Here is a 21,745-nt window from a genome sequence, read left to right on the forward strand (position 1 = left end):
GGAAGACATGTGTCAATAGAGGTAGGCTTTGAGATTTCAAAAGCCTATGCCATTCCCAGTTAGTTCTCATTGCCTCCTGCTTAGGCATCAGGATGTGAGCCTATTCTGAACTTGTCTGTAGCCCAGACTCGCTTTGACCTTACGATTCTCCTGCAACTGCAAGAAGTACAGGCCTATGCTTCCAAGCTTGGCTGAGGAGCCAGTTTTTAGTACTAATTACATCACATTTTTACTATTTCTACTGATTTCCATTCTTATAGACCCCATGTTGTATCTGTTTCCATTAGTCTAATTAATCAGAAGGTGTTTTTCTTGTAGTATCATGCCTTCTGGAACTTTTGTTTCATTCAAGGAATTTTTTTAGAGCTAGATTGTGGAAGTTTATGTTCTGTGGACATAGGGCTTGAATACACAGGGGTTTAGTTTCAACCCTTAAAGGCTGGCAACCTCTTGGTCTTCATTCTTGTGCATTTTTTTCAGGTAAGGTAACTATACTATAGCTCAAGGACATCTGATGCCCTCTTCCAGCCTCTTTGGGTACCTGTACATATGCACACTTAGACACACATATGTCAAATAAAATATATCTTTTTAAAAATGAAGGTGCTTCTGTGATCTTGCCAACATAAAGCCTCTCTTCAGTGAAAGGAGACAGAACTGACCACTGATTGTTGAGAACGGAAAACAGAATGTTGGCCAAAACAGTCTTTCAATCAATGCTGTCCTGCTCAGGTGCACTACGGCAACCTGTGTTCCCTTCTGTAGAATAGGTGTGCTGAATTAGGATCTTGATATGTTACATTCTTTATTTAACATACTCACAAACACAGGATTTAGCCTTTAGTCATTAATATTCTATTACTAGTACAAATCTAGTAATGTTGCCATGTTAAATGGTGGTAAACTTGGTGGGTGACTTAGAAACATTTGTAAGTAGATGTTAGTTGTTATTTACTGTAAACAAAAATGCCTCTAGTCCTTCAAAATTATATAGGATAAATGTGTGCAGGTCTCAGTGTTTAAAAGTTAGGATAATGTTACTTTAAGAACTATATATAAAGTTTCAGTGCAGTGCTGAATTTTGGTCATAGCATGCTAAATATTTACTTCAAATACTATTAAGAATCTATTTTATATGTTTTTCCATACATACCACAGATAGATAGATATTAATGGGGGAAGCATATATTCCGGAGAATTAAAAATCCAAATAGATTATGACATAGGATTCCTCCTCTAGCATGATCTTTGTAATTAGTAAATTTTTGTTTTCAGGTCAGATATGAGACCACAACAGAACTTGTCATGTAGTAAATTCTCAACAAATAATTTAATGTCTTAAGAAGATATAAATACTTTATCTTGTTATTTCAAACTGGGTCATTTTGCAAATGAGAATGGTAGATGCTCTTAGTTATATTTGAATTCTCTTTCGCTGAAGGTATTTTGTCAATGTTTCTGTATTAAAATTGCACAAAATAGTTGGTGAATTATTTTTTTGCGACTTACCTAATGTTGTTCTTGCTGGTGTCGCATCTTTTTTGATCCAAAACGATACCCAGGAGAGAACCACTGTGAGTATGCAGGGAATATACGTCTGGATGGTAAAGTATCCCATTCTTCTGCTCAGCTCAAAGTAGATAGTCATGACAACATAGTCACCTGTAATAAAATATTTCCCAAGTCAAGACTACATTCATAGATTAAAATAGTGCAGGGAACTGACTTATAGTTTAATTTCCAAACTCAATTATTCGAATGAAAAAACACAAGTGCAGCAACATCAATTGGAAAAAGTATCAAATGCTGGTCCTGTTGAACTGTATCATGCCTGAGACTTTGTAAACTTTTTACTGTGAGGTGTAAAGGGCACAGTAAACCATGTTAAGGGGTAAGGGCACAGGCACACACATTTATTCAATGGCAGGTAATTTGATAAGGAATTATTGCTAGAGACCATCTGTATGCTGCATAATTACATCAAGAGTGAAAAGAAACGTTAGCCTTCAAATAGAGCTAGGGTCATTCTAAGGCTTTCGTCTTCAATAACAGCGGAAATTAGATACATTCTTTCCCACTTGTAATAACTCCATTGTTTTTAGAGAGTGACACATAGTAAAATGTTGATTCTGCCTCACTGTACTACTGCAAGGAGAAGACACAGGTGTCTTTATGTGAAGTGTGCATTCCTATCCTCTTTTTTAGTTTTACTTTTTTACCATTTATTTATTTGACATCCAGATTGCAGCTTCCTCTCACTCCTCTCCTCCAAATCCCGCCCTCTCACTTCCCCTCCACGGCCTCCATCCACCCCTCCTCTTCCTCTCAGAACAGGAGAGGCCTCCCATGGATATCAGCCAGACTTGTCATATCAAGTTACAATAATACTCTGCACTCTTCTGTTGAGGCTAGGCAAGGTAGCCCAATTAGGGGAAAGGTATTCAAAGGCAGGCAATGTAGAACAGAAAAGCAACAGCTTAGGCACCAAGATCAATAATTAATAGATGAGATCTCATGAAGCCGAAAAATTTCTGTAAGGCAAAGGACACCATCAATAGGACAAAACAACACCTACAGACTAGGAAAACATCCTCATCAACTCCGTATCTGACAGAGGATTGATATCCAAAATATACAAAGAACTCAAGAAAATAGATATTAACAAACCAAATAACTAAACATCTTCTCTTTATAGTCACTTAAAACAATAAGAAAACATTGCAAATCTTAAAGAGAAGAATGTGGTAAGTTCATTAAAATCTGGCTTTACTTCATACTCAAAGCTGCTTTTAACCTTAAAGTTATTGTTATTAGAAAAAGTAAAACACGGCTTGGAGTGGGAGACCTGGTAGCACTCAGAGGAAGGATAGCAGGCTACCAAGAAGAGGTTTGATACCCTATGAGCATATAAAGGGGGAGAAGGTCCCCTCAGTCACAGTCATAGGGGAGGGGAGTAAGGGGAAAATGGGAGGGAGGGAGGAATGGGAGGATACCAGGGATGGGATAACAATTGAGATGTAACAAGAATAAATTAATTAAAAAAGGAAAACATGAAAAAAATGAAAGTATACAATTATACAAAAAGTTAATTAGCTAATATGATTATATTCAAATTAAGTTCTAGAAAAATTAGAATACTTGCATGGGTTATCAAGTACTTATTGGTGAATTATCTTTTAAAATAAATTTTGTTATTTAAATATTAGTAAGATCTTTCTCCTTATGACACAACCATTTACTTACATGTTTAAGTTGTAGACATTTATGTTTATAACTGTGTTTCTATGAGAAACATTAGTCCTGTGTTGATTCCTAACTTGGCGAAGGGTCAAGGGCATGGAACGATGTTAGATTAAAACAGCATGGAAGCCACGTACGGTGGCTCAGGCCTGCAATCCCAGCACTCGGGAGGCACAGGTAGGTGGATCTCTGTGAATCTGAGGCCAGCCTGGTCTACAAAGTGAGTCCAGGACAGCCAACAGCCAAGACTGCACAAAGAAACCCTGTTTGAAAAACAACAACAACAACAACAACAACAAGCATGGAATTCTGGTTTTCACTCCAAAGACTGAAGGACTTATTTTAAAAGCAAGAAATCGATGTGGGAGCATCAGTGTATTGGTGGCTTCAAAAGGGAAATGAGCTTATAGGGCAGGTCACCATCCCAGAATCTGAATGATTGAGGGCATCCAGAAGGATTCAGGAGATGAGATGGCCACAGGAACAGAAGGCATCAGAGGCCGGAGGTCAGCAGAGACACTAGTAACTGAAGAAAATTTGTGGAGGCTTAATGAAAAGTAGCGGGAGTGAGAAGTTCTCAAGGGCAGTAGACATGTTGAGGCTCGTCATCAAGACACTTTCCCTCCAAGTTCCCACTTGGTTCTCAAAGGGAAGACCTTTGGAAGCTCCCAGCATGCCTCAGTTTGTCTAAAATGTAGGTATCATAAAACCTTTCCAGTACTTTTCAAACTGTCACATTTACTAAAACCTAAGAAATCCAGATAAACATTCCCAGCTATTTTTAATAGCTGGAAGATTTGATGACTAAATGCAGTGTAATATCTATTTGTTGTTGGTAAAAAGGAGACTGTGGAGAAAAATTAGGGCAACCTGGTTGTTATGGTGTTTACTTAATAATGTTGAATCAACATTAGCTCATCTGGTTTTCAAATGTGCTACAGTAATTTAGGGAAGTGAGGAAACTGGGTATGAGGTGCTGACAAATTCAATGCTATCTACACAAATTTTCTATAAATTTGAAAACTGTTCTACACTAAAATAGTGTACATTTTACTTTTTGAACATTTACTTTTTGAAAACCATAACCAAGAGATAAAATCTCTATATTAAAGATTTTTCAAAGATCCAAGATTTTACAAAAAATTTTCAACGTGGCTGAGGCCAATTCTTTGATGATTCATCTGTCTGAATAAAGCATTCACAGGAATAATGATGGTAAAGTGGACCAATGGATGATGTAATTGATTATTGCCCAATTAGAGGAACCTGTTAACTTGTCTATAGAGACTGCACATTAACTTTTTATTGACCTCACCAAAGATAAGTCTTCTGGACCAACAACTAATCTAAATGATAAAAATAGAAACTGGGTGTAAAAAGTTGCCTTTAAGCACAGCTTACCCGGGAAAAATACAACCAAACATGATATTATCAAGTAAATGTTTGTAGCATGAATTTGCATCTAACTTGCCAAATGATAGTTGTCAAGTGTCATGAGAGCTTGAAGCTCCTTTGTGGCCTTTTGCCTTTCTCCTGAAACTTTTCTCTTTCTCTCTCAAGAGAATGATCAGATTTTCCTAAGAAAGACTATGAAAATTTTGAAAAAAAAAAATTAAAACGCCACCCCATGGGGTATTGTGAGAGAGCAAGCACATCTATATATTTATACCTCCACATGTCCCAAGAAACATGTCTGAATTTATAAGAGCAAGTAAACTCATTTACTAAGTCAGAAGCGGACTCCTACAATTAGAGGTAACGGATGAGACATCTGGAGAAGATAGAATGTTCCGTGACTGGAAAGGAGCGAGGATCTGAGGCACGCCCAGCATTACATATCAAAGTAGAACAGGAATGACTTCAGGAACCAAATCCACAGTCACAAGTTCTTCCTAGGACCGGATCTTAGTTAAAACATCAGACGAGAGCCACTTCTTCCTCATTCCCACAACCAACATAGCGAACACCTTGAAGGGTCAGTAGTGTGATCAACCTCGAGACGATGTAAAAGAGTCTCTCTAAGAAGAGCGGAAAGAACGATCTAAAGTCAAGTGGGAAACAGAAAAAAAAATCTAGTCTGACTTTAAAAAGACTATTTTTTTTTAAAGAAAGTATTTTTTTTATTAATTTATTCTTGTTACATCTCAATGTTTATCCCATCCCTTGTATCCTCCCATTCCTCCCCCCCCCCCCATTTTCCCATTATTCCCCTCCCCTATGACTGTTCCTGAGGGGGATCACCTCCCCCTGTATATTCTCATAGGGTATCAAGTCTCTTCTTGGCTACCAGCTGTCCTTCCTCTGAGTGCCACCAGGTCTCCCCCTCCAGGGGACTGGGACAGAGGGGAGGGCATCCTATTGGGACTCTAAATAAGAGACACATGGGAGAATAGCAAAATAAAAGGATACAGAGGGTCCTAGAAATCTACAAGTAGAACAATATGATAGGCAGATTTGGGCCCAGGGGTCCCGCTCAAACTAAGGCACCAGCCAAGGACAATACAGGAGGTAAACTTTAAACCCCTTCCCAGATCTAGCCAATGGTCAGAATATTCTCCACAGTTGAGTGGAGAGTGTGATATGACTTTCTCACGTACTCTGGTGCCTCACATAAAAAGACTATTTTGATATTTTATTTTACCCCAGTCACATTTGATGAGAGAACACCACCACCACCACCACCACCACCACAACAAATCCTGGCATGGATATGGGAGTTAGGAGCAACATGCTGTCTTACTGCTGAGTCATCTGTGCAGCCTCTGGCCCAACTTTTGACTGAATGTGCTGAAGCTCTCACACTGAAGGCCACCAGATGAAAGCCACAATTGTTTCCAAGCACACAATAGGCTTTCCCTCAGTATCTGCTTTAGTATAAAATATGCCTAGCTTCCAAATGATGTTATAGGATGCACAACAAAGCAAGAATAGCAGTCTGGAGAGACATATCAATTAGCTGGAATAGAACCAGGCATGGAAAAACATAATTAAGATAATTAATTCATATATTAAACATTTCAATGGAGAAGGTAGATGCCACGAAAGATAAAAGCAGGTTGCAAATTTTTAAGAAAGAATGGAAAAAAAAATGAAAGAAATCCAATGGTATGAGAAATTAAGCAATTTATTGGTAGGTCACAACCTAAATAAATAAATAAATAAACAAACAAACCACTAAACAGATAAACACAAAAATTCAATATAAAACACAAAATGGAATTTGCATTTACAAGTATGAACAGAGTGAAAAAGCCCTATGGGAAAGGAAAAAAGAACTCACTATACTTAGACTTCCAGAAGACAGAAGAGAGAAGGAGACTATCTGACTAGCTCCAAAAGCTCCAACATGAGGCAGAATAAATACAAAACATACAATGCAACAATAACAATGAAACATGCATAGACATATTGAAACCTGTGGAATTTGGATAACAGAGCAATGCTGTGAGTGTGTTTATAGGAAAGAAAACCACATTTCCTGCAAAAGAACAAGGGAAAGGCTTGTCACAGACTGAGCTTGTGAAATTGTGCAAACATATTAATTATGTCTTTATTACTGTGTAAGACACCATAACCAAGGTGTCTTATGGAAGAAAGAGTTTATTTGGGCTTATGATTTGAGACAATTAGAGCCCATGACAGTAGCATGAAGGCATAGTAGCAGGATCTGAGAGCACCCATCACAACCACAAAGCAGAGAGAACAAATTAGCGATAGTCCAAGTATTTAAACTCTCAAAGCGTTCCCCTGATGTTGTCCATTCTATAAAAAGAGCCACACCTCCCAAGCTTTCCCAAACAGCATACCATCTGCACTCAAAATATTCAAATGCCCCAAACTATGGAAGTCATTTAATTTAAACCACCAAGACAAGGAAAAAATTCTTTGGAGTCCTCAAAGAAACACAAAACAAAACAAAGGATTCCAAAACTAACTTCAACAAAAATACCTCCCTAAAGGTGAAAATAATATAAAAACTTTCTCAGATACGTACAATTGAGGGGGAATTCCTCAACATTTGAATTGCTCATGAAAAACTGGCAAAAGAAGCTATTCAAAGATACAGGATCAGATGTACTCACACATTTACATCCATGGGAGAAGAAAGTGTTGGAAATCCAATAAACGGCCCTATACTTTTAACTTGTTGATTTAAAACATAACTGTCTTAAGGCAAAGCTATGGTTCTATAATTTATGCTGATGGCACAAGAAAGAGCACAAAGGGCAGTAGAAACTGTCCAAGAGCTACAAGGAAGATGTTGAGGGCGTGCTGTTTAGAGGCTTTTGAAGTAGTTTCACATTAGCAAAATGCAATATGGAAATCTACTCAGAAGGTCAGTGTGTATCATACATCCTAGAATAAGCTAAGCTATTTTAGAACCATTATAAATAGTAAACCGGTGGAAAATATATAATGAAAGCCCAAAGATGCTTCATTGAATTATAAAGCAGCAAAACAGAGAGAGGAACCAGAGCTAATGGAGTACATAAAAGCTAAGACAGCACATTTTATTCCAGTCCATCAATATTAGCTATATATACTAATGGTCTAAGTACAGAGAAAGGCAATTCAAGACTGCACTCTATGAGACATGAAAGCCACTTCAGATAAAAAGACATAATTCAATTAAAAGTTTAGAATCTAGGGAATGGAAACAATGCCAACTAAGAGCTATGTCACTCTTCTGAAGACAGCAGGCTTTAGAACGCGAACTATGACAGGAATAAACAGACATTCTACTCAGTGATAAAGGCATAGACCTCCCAGGAAAGCACAATATTCCACAATTCTGATCCATGGGGATTCAAAACATTTGAGTCAAAATAATATTGAAGGGGAGAAAAATATATACATGTAATGAGAAAATCTAATAAGTCTATGTTATTAGAAGAACAAACCGTTGGTAAATATGATAATGTCTGCATGATATGAGCAATAATAATAACAATTCTGCAGCACCTAACATTATAAAGCAGGAACTTTCAGGGAAATGACAGACTCAAAGGTGTTCTGTGTGACCCAGTAAGGAGGAGAGTCACAATAATAGACTCCATTAGGAAGAGATAAAGAACTTTGGAAGCTCACAAAAATAGAGACTGAAAGGTTTAAAGTTTGGAGAGTGATCTGGGCTATGAACTGAAAAGATGGAAGTGAATCTGAACACAGCTCGAGCCATGTGACTCACTGTTGGGGCAGAAAAGAGATGCCTCACCAGGGCCCTGGTGCAGAGACTGGCAGAAACCACCAGATTACAGCCCATGGAAGTGTCAGATCCAATTTCAAGTCTTGGTAGGACATTCATTCTTCTGGCAGAAGTGCAGAACTCCAAGATCAATCATGAAGGAAAATAATACTGTGAGAGTCCTCATCATATCTGATTCCGAATTACAGGGTAGAGACATAGTACTAAAATCAGCATGACACTGACACAAAAACAGACACACATATTAGTGGAACAGAACTGAAGACCCAGACATAAGTCTATGCAACTTCAGTTACATGAGCTTGACAGAGACGTCAGAAATGCACATTGGAAAAAAGACAAAAGAGTCTTCAATAACTAGTGCCAGGAAGCATGGATTTCATCATGCAGAAAAATGAAGGTGGACCTTTATCTGTCACTGTGCACAACACTCAACCCCAAACAGATCAGCAACTTCATCATAAGACTTCATACCCTTATACTCCTAGAGGAAAAATAAAAAGTAAGCTTCAGTTTATAGGCTCAGGTGTGGACTTTCTGACTTAGAATTCAAATACCAGAACAAGTAAGACCTGCAACTGATAAATGGGTCTCAAGAAATTAAAAATCTATACCAAAAAGGAATAGTTCAAGCATGAGAAGAATGGGAGAAAGTCCTCAAAAGCTATGCACTTGTCAGATGACTTATGTCTAGTAAGACAAAGAGGTCAGGGAAATAAATATTAAGAAAACAAACCATCTACGTAAATAATGGGCTATATCTCTTTAGTGTTGTCTGTCTCTCACTCTCTTCTCTCCCTTTATGTTAACTTTCCTCCCCTCTATTAAAATACTCCCGAACTTCCCCCTCCATCTTCTTTACAGCTCCTGTGTCCTATCTTGTGTCTATCTAGAACTCCTACTCTCTCCATACCCACATAGCCTTTTCTACTTGCCTGGCTTCTGTAGTTTTTCAGGTCATATATTTAAATATAAAGATTCTTGGTAAGGATGCACGAATAAGAGGGACCAGGCAGTGTTTGTTTTTCTTGGTGTGGACTACCTCAGTATATTTTCTACTTCTATTCATGTGCTTGCAAATTCTATTATCTGGCTTTTCTTTACAGCTGAGTAGAATTCTTTGTATGTGCCTGCATGAGTGTGTGTGTGTGCGTGTGCGTGTGCGTGTGTGTGTATGTGTGTGTGAGAGACACACAGAGAGAGAGAGAGAGAGAGAGAGAGAGAGAGAGAGAGAGAGAGAGAGAGAGAGAATATCTTTTATGCTTCACTAATTTCCCACAGAATATATGGGTTCTTTCCATTCCCTAGCTACTGTAAGTAGAGTATCAGTAAATATGTCTGTAGAAGTAAGATATCAAATCCTTTGTGTATATGCCAACGAATGGTAAAGCTGGATAACTGGGTCAATTAGCTTCTTGAGAATTTTTCATTCTGATTTCCACAATGGCTACACCATTTAGCAATACCATCAAGAATGAATGAGGCTTCCCTTTTCTCCACATCCTCACAAGCATTTGTTGTCAGTTGTTTCCTTGATCCTAGCCATCCTAAATGGAGTGAGATGAAATCTCAAAGTTGTTTTAATTTATATCTCTCTAATTTTTAAGATTTAAAAAAAAAATTCTTAGATTTATTTATTCCTTTGAGAAATTTCTGTTTAGATTAATATTTGATTTTTTTTCATGTGGGACATTTATTTTTTCTTTTTGATTCTTTGTATTTTGAAGTTTTATTAAATCCTGGATAATATTAATCCTGTATCAGATGTATTTTTAGCAAGGATTCTCTCCCACCCTGTGGGCTTCTTCTTTGATTTACTGATTGTTTCCATCGCTGTAAAGAAGCTTAGTTTTGTGAGGTCCCATATGTCAATTATGGCTCTTAATTCCTGAGCAAGTGGAGTGCTCTTCAGAGCATCCCTTTCTGCACCTGTATCTTGTAGTGCTGGGGGCACAGTGTCCTTGTACTCACAGAGAAGCACTAAGAGAACCAGAGATGTTAACCACACAGGGGTGTCTCCTCAGCGGAGAGGGTGAAATCACATACCTGCAATCCATCCAGAAAGCCGAGAGTAGAGATTGCTAACTACCTAGTGACCTTTTATGCTGTGGAGGCAGACCTCACCTTAGTACCACAGCATGATTTTCCCAGAGTCTTGTCTCCCTAGAACATTATCCATCCTTAGAGTAGGTGTCATAGTACTTTATGGCCTGCTGACCTCTATGCTATTGTTCAGAGAGCACATTAGACTCAGGTATTTTATCTATAGAGCCCACCCTCTTGGGCACATATACTTTGTAAAAGAGTTTCTGTGTAGTCACACCTTAAGCTTTGTTGTCTACCTGGAATTGGACCGAATGGACTAATTTTTGCCTCGAAACCATTGCCTCCAAATCATGGTGGCAATGAACTGCCTAGCATTAGACTCTGCAAATTCTGATCCAGGTTGACGATGTCAATCTGCCCTGGGTTTTCATTTTTATCTGTTCATGGGGTTTCCTTCCCTATATGACACCTTCAGGGACCCCCATCCCCCATTGTAGGGCATGATCTATAATTTTTTATTTAAGTTTCAGCCTTTCAGGTTTCACATTGAGATCTTTGATATATTTGAATCTGAATTTTGTCCAGGGTTATAGATAAGGTTACTTTAAAATACATGTATAATGCACATATGAATATAGCTATACTTAGATGCCCCATAAGGTAATAATGCTTTCTTTAAGAGCCATAGCCTATTTAACAAAATCCCCTGCACCAAGCATGAACACCTCCCGTAAAACTTTGGTGAGATGGTGCAAAATCCACAGACAATATAGGCTACTGTCACTGCCACTGGTTGCCTCCCAGAAATCGAAGGTAAAACTATTGCTGAAAGCAGCACATACTTTGGACATACGACTTGGAAGGAATCAAGCTGGGACTGTCCTGGAAGTCTCTTCCCTAAGGCCTGACTCTCATAGCATTAGAAGCTGTAAAGCCTATGAAGCACAATGATGAGCAGGTTCTCCATAGAGGAGCAGTCGTGGCACTTCTATCATGAGGTACCCAACTCCTTTCTAATTGGATAGAAGGTGTGCTAAAGAGGGGTGAACTCATTCATGGTACTGTGAAGCTAGCCAGCTCCCATGGCTGGAAGGGTCTTAGATCTCAGAGGAAAACCTACTGTTGCTGTTTACCTAAACTAGCATAACTTCTAATTGTATTCTAAAGAGTATCCTTATACCCACAGATAAGTGTAGCTCTCACATCGCATCGATGCTTCTTTTTTGAAACAGATGGAAGCTACTACAGATCCGTAACTGGCCGAAATGCAGATAGTAAGGGACCTGTTGGGTGTCTAGCCTCCATTGGTTCATCTACAATGTAACCACTATATCCAAGCCACTGAGAAAGGATGTGTGAAAAGACGCAAGCACTGGAGGACCAAAGACCTGCTGGAACATTGTGTCTAGAAGACACAACAGTAAAGCTGCACCCATGAAATCTTAACAATATGGCTGCCTTAGTAAGATGTGCATAGTGTCAGAAGCTCTAATCATCATGGGGAATTTTTCAAAAGGTAAAAAGCTATAGGCATTCAATAGATGCTGAGAGATGAAAAAAAAACTGTTTTCTCTGGAGACAAATTCTCTGATAGGTCATTTAATCCAAAATGGTCAGCCCTAAACACATCTATGTACATATATACATATATTGAGAGAAAGAGAGAGGTGGGGTAGGGTAGCAATAATAATCAAAGAACAAGGGGTCATGAATTTGAGAAGGAGTGACTAGAGGGCCATGAGAGGAGTTGGAAGGTGAAGTGGACAGGGTGGAAATGCTGCAAATAATGTATGTATGTATGAAATTGTAAAAAATATTAAATTTAAAAAATGGGCTACACGTCGAACTGAATAGAAAATTTTCAAAAGAAGAAGCAAATGGTTAAAAGTGTTCAATGTCCTCGGGTATCTGAGAAGAGCAGATTAAAACTACTTTAAAAGTCAATCTTATAGCAGTGTGAAATAATAAAGTATAAATGACAGCAAATATTTTCATGGATCTGTGGAAAGGCCAATACTTCTATATTGTTGATAGGAGTATAAACTAGTGTAGCTATGTTGGAAATTAGTGTAGATGTTTCCCAAAAGAAACCAAACCAACCAAACAAAAACCCTGTAGAAATAGATTGCCATATGAAAAACTTACATAAATCCTGTCCACACACCCAAAGAACTGTGCATCACTCTACAGTAATACTTGCATATCCATGTCCATTACTGTCCTAGTCACAATACATAGGAAATGGAATCAGATGTATGTCCATTAGATCAACTGATGAAGAGATAATGAAAATGTGGTACATATACCACATTTAAAGAAAATAGAATCATAAAATCTGCAGCTAAGTGCACAGCATTGGAGAAAATTTATATGGAGTCTGGTCAGTTAGGTCCAGAGAAACAAAGAGTACACTCTTTTCCATAACTTGCAGCTATTAAAGAATGTCCTAAACCTAAAGTAATTGTCTGCTAAAAACAATACTGTAAGCACAGAAGCTTTCAGGAACCAATAAACATCGAACAAAGAAATAGCACCGTTCTACACATTTTAATAGAAAACAGAAACAGGAAAGTTTTATCTAGCTTATTTTGGTTCCATCTTACCTAAGAGTAAAATCAGATCTCTTTTTATGAAAACTCCAGGCCAATATGCTTCATTTATATAGACACAAAAAGCACCAGCAGAGTAAGAAGAAATGGACTCTGCCTTCCCTCATTGTAAGTAAATACAGCATGAGCAAGGGTGCTCATCTCAGGGTTGCAAAAGTGGTGACATTAAAAATCAACTGATGTGCCTTAGCATATCAACCTATAAAAAGGAAATATTATATGATACTTTAGGGAATTCAGAAAAATAATGCACTGAAACAAAAACTTTAATTGAAATTTCTCAGAAAACTAGGAATTTAAAAGAATTTCATTTTTCTACAAAGAGTATCTTTAAAAATGACCTCAGCTAACATTATCACTAAGAATTATAAGTTATTGAGGAGGCAGAGGCAGACAGATCTCTGTAAGTTCAAGGTCAGCCTGATCTACAAAGCAAGTTCTGAGGTAGCTAGGGCTGTTATACAGAAAAACACTGCCTTGAAGAACGCTGCCCCTCAAAAGACAGAACCAACTAACCAATCAAAAAACCTTCACATTAAATGCCCAGTGATGGTGGTGGTACGTATCTTTAATTTCATCACTCAGGAAGCAGGCAGATCTCTTTTAAGTTCAAGGCCACCCTGGCCCACAGAGCAAGTTTCATGATAGCTAGAGCTACACAGAAAAGCTCTGTCTCCAAAATACCAACCAAAGAAACATAAAAAGTATTGGTCAGGCTAACAAGAACTTAAAGGGAGTAAGATATAATTTCACAGTGGGAAATTTTGGTAGACAGCAATGCAGGCCAACAGTTAAAGAGTGTCACTGAAGTGCTTTGCAAGTGATGTTGAGATGTGATCTAATAATGTGGATTAGAAATACCTATTATATGAAAATATGAGACCCAAACTGAGAGCATTAGTGACAATATTTCAAATATTACATTGTTCAATATCTTAAAGTATCATGGGAATACTCAAACATATGATGATCACAAAAAACAAATTATCACAGACTTGAAGAAAACTAACTGCTATAAGAGAGTTATCTTTAAAAGTTAAAAAAAAAAAAAATATTTTAGCACCTGCAGAGGCCTTCTGAGAACAAGGCTTCTAAAAGGCAAATGTGGATGGGGAGGCCTGGCGGCACTCAGAGGAAGGATAGCAAGTTACCAAGAAGAGACTCGATACTCTAAGAGCATATATAGGGGGAGGAGGTCTCCCTCAATCACAGACATAGGGGAGGGGAGAAGGGGGGAAGTGGGAGGGAGGGAGGAATAGGAGGAAACAAGGGAAGGGCTAACAATTGAGATGTAATATGAATAAATTAACAAAAATAAATAAAAAGAGGGGAAAAAAAGGCAAATATGTCTGGAAGGCTGTGGTACAAGACCATTTTTGATGGCTACAAGTAAGGTCTCTGGAACCAGAGAGAGTACACAGATCTTCTTAAAATGGAGTTCTTCTCAGGCAAGAGAGGTGCTTACATGTGTAAAGAAAAATCAAAACAAATAAAAACAAAAAAACAAACAAAAACCATGATTTGAGGAGGTGGAGTCCATGGGAGAAGTTTGAGGGAGTACGGAGAGGTGAGAGTAATGTAGATGCAGTGCTTATGTACAAAGTCTCCAAAACATTATATAAAAAAAGACTGGGCCCAAGAAATTATCACAATGAGATATTAAGAAAATGCACACATCAAGGATAAAAAATTATACTTCTGTACAGTATAAATGAAGTGTGGGGCTGGAGATGTATTTATCTTTAAGGCTATAATACCAATTACAGTTGACAACGTGTGAAGACGTGACTGGAACTAGATACATGCAGGACAGCAATCCTGAAAGTTATAAATTCAAGATAGAAGGAATCAAAGGCAATTTACATACCTGAAGATAACTGGGAGTGCTTGGGAATTAGGGGACTCATCACAATAAATGGACCAAAACAAAGCTTAAAATAGAAAAAAGTTGAGACTAGAGTAATAGATTGAGTGGTAGTATATTACAAGATGGCCAGAATTATGGTATAGGATAGAGGCACATGGACAAAGGAATGATGGGTTTCTCTTTTTACTTCTAGTTGAACAACAACTTATACATATGCATGGAGTACAGGGCATTCTTTTATTATATATAAATGGCGTGCAGTGATACAATTTAATAACTAGCACACTATAGCTGGGTTTTTTATTATTACATTCGAATGGAAGAAAGACACTCCATAAAACATGCTGAAGTAACTCATCTCTGATAATATAAAGAACTCCAACAGCAAAGAAGCAAGCACTGCAATTACAACAGTTAAAAAGTAACATGTGTGAAGATTAGGCATCATTAGCTACAAGGGCAGTCAATCTCTACAAGAACAGAGAGACTGGACAAAGAATCAAATGCCGGTGAGGCTATGGAGGAACGGGGTTGTTCACACTAGAGAGCCGTTTAAGACCCTAACAACCAAGTGCATACATAACAGATGACTCAATAACTACATTCCAGGACAGGAAAATTAAAATATGGTCACATAAAAAGCACACACATGCTTATAGGAGCTTTAACTCTAACAGCAAAACCTAGAACTGTCCTAGACTCCCTTCAGTGGGTGTATAAAAGACTGGCACATTCAATCTAAGGACTACTGTTTTGTAGCCAAAATGAATGATTATTTTATACTGAGCGATTTAGATAAACCTCCAGAAAATTATGCTGAGTGACAAAAAAAAAAAAAATACCTTACCTTAAACTTCAGTTTTCTAACATTTTATATCCATAGCACTCTTAGAATGATAGTTAGAAATGGAAAGTGCTGAGTGAACAGAAGGGCAGGAGGAAGGAAAGAAAGATGTACCAGCAGAGCTCTTTTTATGGAAATGCTTTGTATGCTGTCTGGGATTCTGCCATGAAACTGTGATGCCCTTTCTCTCCTCAACCCCATCTCCCCAGAAAATCATCACTGAGTAACTAGGTAAAAGGTTTGTTAGATCTCTGTATTTTACTTTATTATTATTATTTTTGTTTCTTGTCTGCTTGTTTAAGAATGTAATGCATGCATACAATGTGTTTTGATCCAACCCACCCCTTTCCCTCCCCCTCAGTTTCTTCCCTATATCTCCCCTCCCCTCTGCACAACTTTGCCCTCCCAGATTCATATGCTTTTTAAAAAACTAAAAGGGTAGTTACTGCTACCTGTATGAGCACCAATGTAGGAACCTCAGCTTGAGCATAGGTAGCCTCTAAGGGGGTATATCCTTAAAGGAAACAGATTTTCTTCTCCCAGCAGCCACCAGTGACCAATAGCTTTTCAGGTAGGAGTGGGACTATTTTATGAGCTCCTCCCCATCTGAACTGGGACTGTGCCTAGCTTCACTTTCTGCAAGTTTGTACATAGAATCTTGGACACTGAAAATTCACTTCTGCAATAGACCTGCTTATCCCTGAGTCTTAGAATGGGGTGTGTGATGCTAATTTCCTGCTTAGAACTGAGCATCCTATATTGCATTATTTCCAGTTCAATCCACTTACCTTCAGTTTTCATATTTCTTTATAGATAAGCCATATTACATTGTATATGTGTACCACACTGCCATTGTCAGTTCATCAGTTGAGGGACAGGTTATTTCCATTTCTTGGCTATTGTGAACAGAGGAGGAATGAACGTGTATAAGCAAGTACTTCTGTGGTAGAGTATGGAGTCCTTTCGTATTCCCAGAAGTGGTTTAACTGGACGATGTGGACCATAACCTTTCAGGGAACCTCCACACTGATTTTCATAGCAGTTGGACTAGTTTTCTCTCCCACCAACAGTGTATAAGGAACCCCCTGGCACATTCACTTAAGCGTTGTTTATTCTTTCTTACAATACATTTCAACCAATAACCCTTTTTTATACACAACAGCCTTTTGAAAAACATCACATACATCAAATCAAGATACAAGTTTAAAATATGGCTAACTGGATTCAATGCCCTTGAATGTAAATATTGAATGAAACGGACACAGCATTATCAATGATTGTAATTCAGAGCATCTGGCAAATTAGGTTAGTTTCTTTGATCCAAATCATCTAAAATGTTTAGGAAGTTCTAAGCCCTCCTACCTTGAATTTGCCCTGGTTCAGAAAGGTTGCTACTGACGTCTGGCAATGGCCATGTACTGCCTTCCTTGTTACTTGGCTTCTGTAGAGCCATCACTATAACAAAGCCTTCACACACTACACTGAGTGCACAAGAAAACAAGTGTCACCAATGCAGAGTTGGCATTTTCTCAACACAGTACCACACCCCTCTACTTGAAGATATTATAAATATGCTTCAGCTACAAAATAAATTAGAATTTGTCCATCCCAAAGTGTCCAAAAATACTACACACACCCAAAACACCAGTCTAGTGCCCAGCTACAAATGCCAGGCGAATGCAGACGAAGAGGCCAAGGTTGGAGAAGCTGTCCACGCCGGACAATAACTCAGTGGTAGAGTTGCAAGCATTATGTGCAAGGTCCTAGGTTCAATCCCAGAACCCAAGCCAAACAAAGAACAACAAAAATATGTTTAAGTCAAAATACTGAGATTTTTCACAGGTGACAGAATCTGCTCAACTTCACTGCCAGGTATGACTATCAATACATTCAATTTAAATAGATGTAGAAGGATAAATGAGTGCCTTTGGGGCTAGAGATCACTGTATCTAAGGTCGGAGCTTAAAATGTCTTTGAAGTGACTGATACTGATTTGAAGAGCAGCCTCAGGATTAGCCTGATAATCATTGTGCAGCTGTCTGCAGGGAACAGAGCTAGATGATCTGTGGGTCCTGCTTTGGAACAGAACATCTCAGTTCCCATCATGATGGATGCCTGTGGCTCTCAGGAGCAAAATACCACATCCTTCTAAACCTTTGAAGAGATATAAATGTGCATTTGTTCTTTTTCTAAGCCTCTTGAGCTAAATTTAAGGTGATTTTTTTTCAAACATCTCATTCTTCCTTATAAGATTTCTGAGTTATATTTTTCTATCAGATATGAATACATATAAATCAAATATCAAATGCTTGCAGACCTTACAAATCCGGGTAACCAGACTGTGAAACTGAACTTTGAAGTTCTGCCACGTGCTTGATGCAAGGGAATACATCCTAAAACAAAACCAGTTTAAAAGGTATCTTTTTCAGGATTTTATCCTAGCAAGGGGGATTCAACAGAGTGGGCATGGCTGAGAAAGTGTCTTCTGAGAACTGAAAATCAGAACCTGACTAATGGAGGTGTTGGGAATTAAACCCTGGTTTCCTGGAATGGCAGCAAGTGCTCTTAACCTCCAAGCCATCTCTCCAGTTCAAAATCCACCTCATTAGTACATGTTTACATTATATCTGGCTGGACCTCACTCTGCCTGCAGACCCACTTTTCACCTCTTTGTTGCACTACTCTGTACCCCACAGAAACGAACTTCCTGGTTACAGCCCTATGACCAGATGCCAGCCACAGCCAGGACTTCCAACTTCTGTGCCACACCAGTCAATTCTGGGGCACATCTATGAGAGTCTGTAGCTCTGTATTCCCTTATTCACCATTCTGTCTCCAATGTCCAGCCAAGAGGCATTGCCCATGCCAGAGCTTCATTTGCTGGCTAATGGATGAGCAAATCAGGATTCTTCTTTCAGATTATAATTAAGTCATTTGTGTGCATGTGTGTGTGTGTGTGTGTGTGTGTGTGTGTGTGTGTGTGTGTGTGTGTGTGTTGATTAGCTCATAGGGATTCTAAGACTGGTTCAAGGTGTAATTATGAATATCATCAAAGTCTATCATGAGACATATGGTAGCACTATGGTGTGGTGAAGTGCAGTGCTCAGCATTACTGTCACTGGCCAGAGCTGTTGGTACATCTTTTTTTCCTAAAGAATAGCACAAGGCCTGGGTTACTGTGGAGTTCAGTGGTAGAAATTACTGTGTACTCATTTCTGTAGTATGTATAGCTGAAGTAGAGCCATGAGATTGTGCTTCCTGGCTTTCAGTGAAGCAGCTCAATGCTGTGGCTTATTTTTCTCCTCTCTAAAGTGAGCATAGTGTCATTGCTATGAAGAAATGCTTGAAGAGCCACAAGTAGATGACCCAGTCAAAAGACACTGTCAGCACATATTAGCTTAGGTTTTAAATATGTTGATGCTATACATACTTCTATGTTTCTGTTAATAGTTTTCAGAATATGGAAAGAATGGTATGTGTGGTTTGCACATTTTACTTTCTCAAAACCACATAGCTTCTTACTCAGAAACAAAAGGCCTGATTAAAATAATAATCAAAATAATATTGAAACAAAACTCAAGCCCAATCCCCCAATTGGAATTGATGGTTTAAACTGAACCTGCACCAATAGCTGCTTTGTTTATGGTCATTGTGTCTAGATTCAGAGCTACTGTTTCCATACTGTGAGGCTGGAATGGAGAAGCTGGCATCAGGAAGCAGAGTTCCCTGTTTACTGCAGGTTGTTTTCTTGGAGTCTTTTAGGAGATTTTCTCTCTCACCATAACTACCACTTAGGAAGGGATAACTGAACTCTTCATCAAACCTGGGTTTGCAACATCCTGATACTACTCTCATGTCTTTGTATCAAACTGAATCTTGCAAGTGCTAGCAGTGTATTAATGTGTATTTATGAATATGAGATGTTGGTTGGTTACCTTGGGATGCACGACGGGACCATTGGAGCACGATGTCAGCCTCACTACACTGAGCATTTTGTTGGGCAAATGTTGTTGTCCTTGGTTATAGTTAAATGCTCAGGAACACTACACAAAAATAGCTGTTGTATTTTTCAGGAAAAAATTTTTGATGGAGCAGCAGGCATTGAGAAGAAGCCATGGAGACATAGGCTACTATGTGTGTAATATGTGCTATTCTGGTTATGACAGTAGAAGTCAAAGGTCAACTGCCATCCAACTAAGTAAAAGAAACCAGAGTTGGAAGATGAGCAAACATCAACAAACAACAAAGTTTCATTCATTTTTTTTAAAAGATAGGGTTTCATTCTGTAGTTCAAGCTGGCTATGAAGCCCAGGATGACCTTGAATTCTTGGTGATTTTGTTGCCTTATCCCTCTGAGTGGTGAGATTTACAGATGTGAATCACCTAACAACAAGTTTTAAAACGGTAAAGAAACAGGAAACTTTGGAGCAGAAAGAAGACGTGCCAGGCTCTTCTTTCGAAGCCAGACCAGTTATAGAAAGGTAAAGTGAGAGAAAATGATACTGTGTGTTGGTGGTATATAATGTTTATTAATAACTAGTAAATTTCTGGTCTAGAGGGAAACGGTTTAAAAGACTGTCCCTCAGAGTTGAAGGAATGGAGAAAGAAGGAAGACAATAGAGGAGTGAAAAACAGTGAAAATGCAAAAGGACAAACTAAGACATGAGCTTAGAGGAACACTGCTTGACACAAGTGACTTCAAGGATATGAAATAGATAGCGTTTGTCAAGTTAATATACAAGAGAATTTACCGTAAACAAAGACAATCTAACCTTATGACTATGTAATAGTGCCTATTTTTCTAAACTCTAAATATTTTCTTATTTACTCTTTTTAAAAATAAGAAAGACATGAAGTTGAGTAGGTAGGGAGGTAAGGGAGGATCTTGGGGGAGCTAAAAGGTGAATATCAAAATGTATTGTACAGAATTCTCAAATAATAAAAATGTTATTAAAAGCATAAGACAGTCACACAGTCTGTAAATTGCCTCTGGAACACAGTTTGCTGTCTCATTCCTTAAAGCAAAATTTGCTTATTAAATTGTTATAAAAACATGAGGATGCTAGCATCTTCCTTCACAAAAGGAAAAGTTACACACCATCGTAAAACTAGTAAAATGTTTTATAAGTAGATATATAAAAAGTTTAATAAAATGGAAGTTTGCCTCATTTATGAATAAATGTACAGATGTAGCTTAACTGAAAATTATTTTTAGGTTGTTTGCCTTAGGCTGTTATCTAAAACAATGGCAGAGGCGATATGACAATAAAACAAAGTCCATGAGCCAATGCTAAGGTGCCTGGCAAAGTAGGCAGCACTTTAGCTGGCAGATAACATCGTCTGTGTTTGAGGTCAACTTTCTTGTATTATGTCCTTACATGTATGATCTCTTTCTTATTAGAGTGTCCCATCTTTTGGATAGCAGTTAAACACCTGCTAAGTTCTGAGGGAAAGAAACTGTTCTTCAGTCAAGACACAGTGAATGAGTACAGATTGATGAAGACACTCTCAAGCCAGAAAAGAATAACAGGATACAAGACCTGAGGCTTTTCATGAAAGAGATCAGTACAACAGTAAAGGCACATAGTTAACTACTGGCATAAGTGAAACACTTAGGAAGAGCACAGAATCTTGAATTCTTCTCACTAAAAAAATGGCACAAAACAACTTTGGAATATAGGCTTTGCAGAGATAAGTTGGTATTCACAAAATTAAAACAAAAAACAGAAACAGCAGTGTAAGGAATAAGTTTACATGAGGCAGACTGTAAATGAGGATTATGAGGGTGGCTGGTATGACTGCATCGACTGGGCTCGTCATTTTCCTCCTGAACATAAGTGCTCTACTAGACACAAATGCATCATCACTGGACAAGGACATTTTGTGACCCACACACAGCCATACAAAAACAGCGCACTGAAAGGTAGACAGAG

The 21,745-nt window shown here is 38.3% G+C and overlaps 1 protein-coding gene across 1 annotated transcript in view; it reads right to left on the bottom strand.

The window, feature by feature from the left end:
- The window catches only part of Gabrg3 (gamma-aminobutyric acid type A receptor subunit gamma3), a 565,913-nt gene that overhangs the window by 8,830 nt on the left and 535,338 nt on the right, over positions 1-21,745 (bottom strand). Inside the window, exon 7 of the mRNA XM_051148645.1 lies at positions 1,510-1,662. Within this exon, the coding sequence (XP_051004602.1) occupies positions 1,510-1,662 (153 nt within the window). The remainder of the gene's footprint in view (positions 1-1,509; positions 1,663-21,745) is intronic.

Source organism: Acomys russatus, chromosome 7 (assembly GCF_903995435.1).
Source record: "Acomys russatus chromosome 7, mAcoRus1.1, whole genome shotgun sequence".
Lineage (NCBI taxonomy): Eukaryota > Metazoa > Chordata > Mammalia > Rodentia > Muridae > Acomys > Acomys russatus.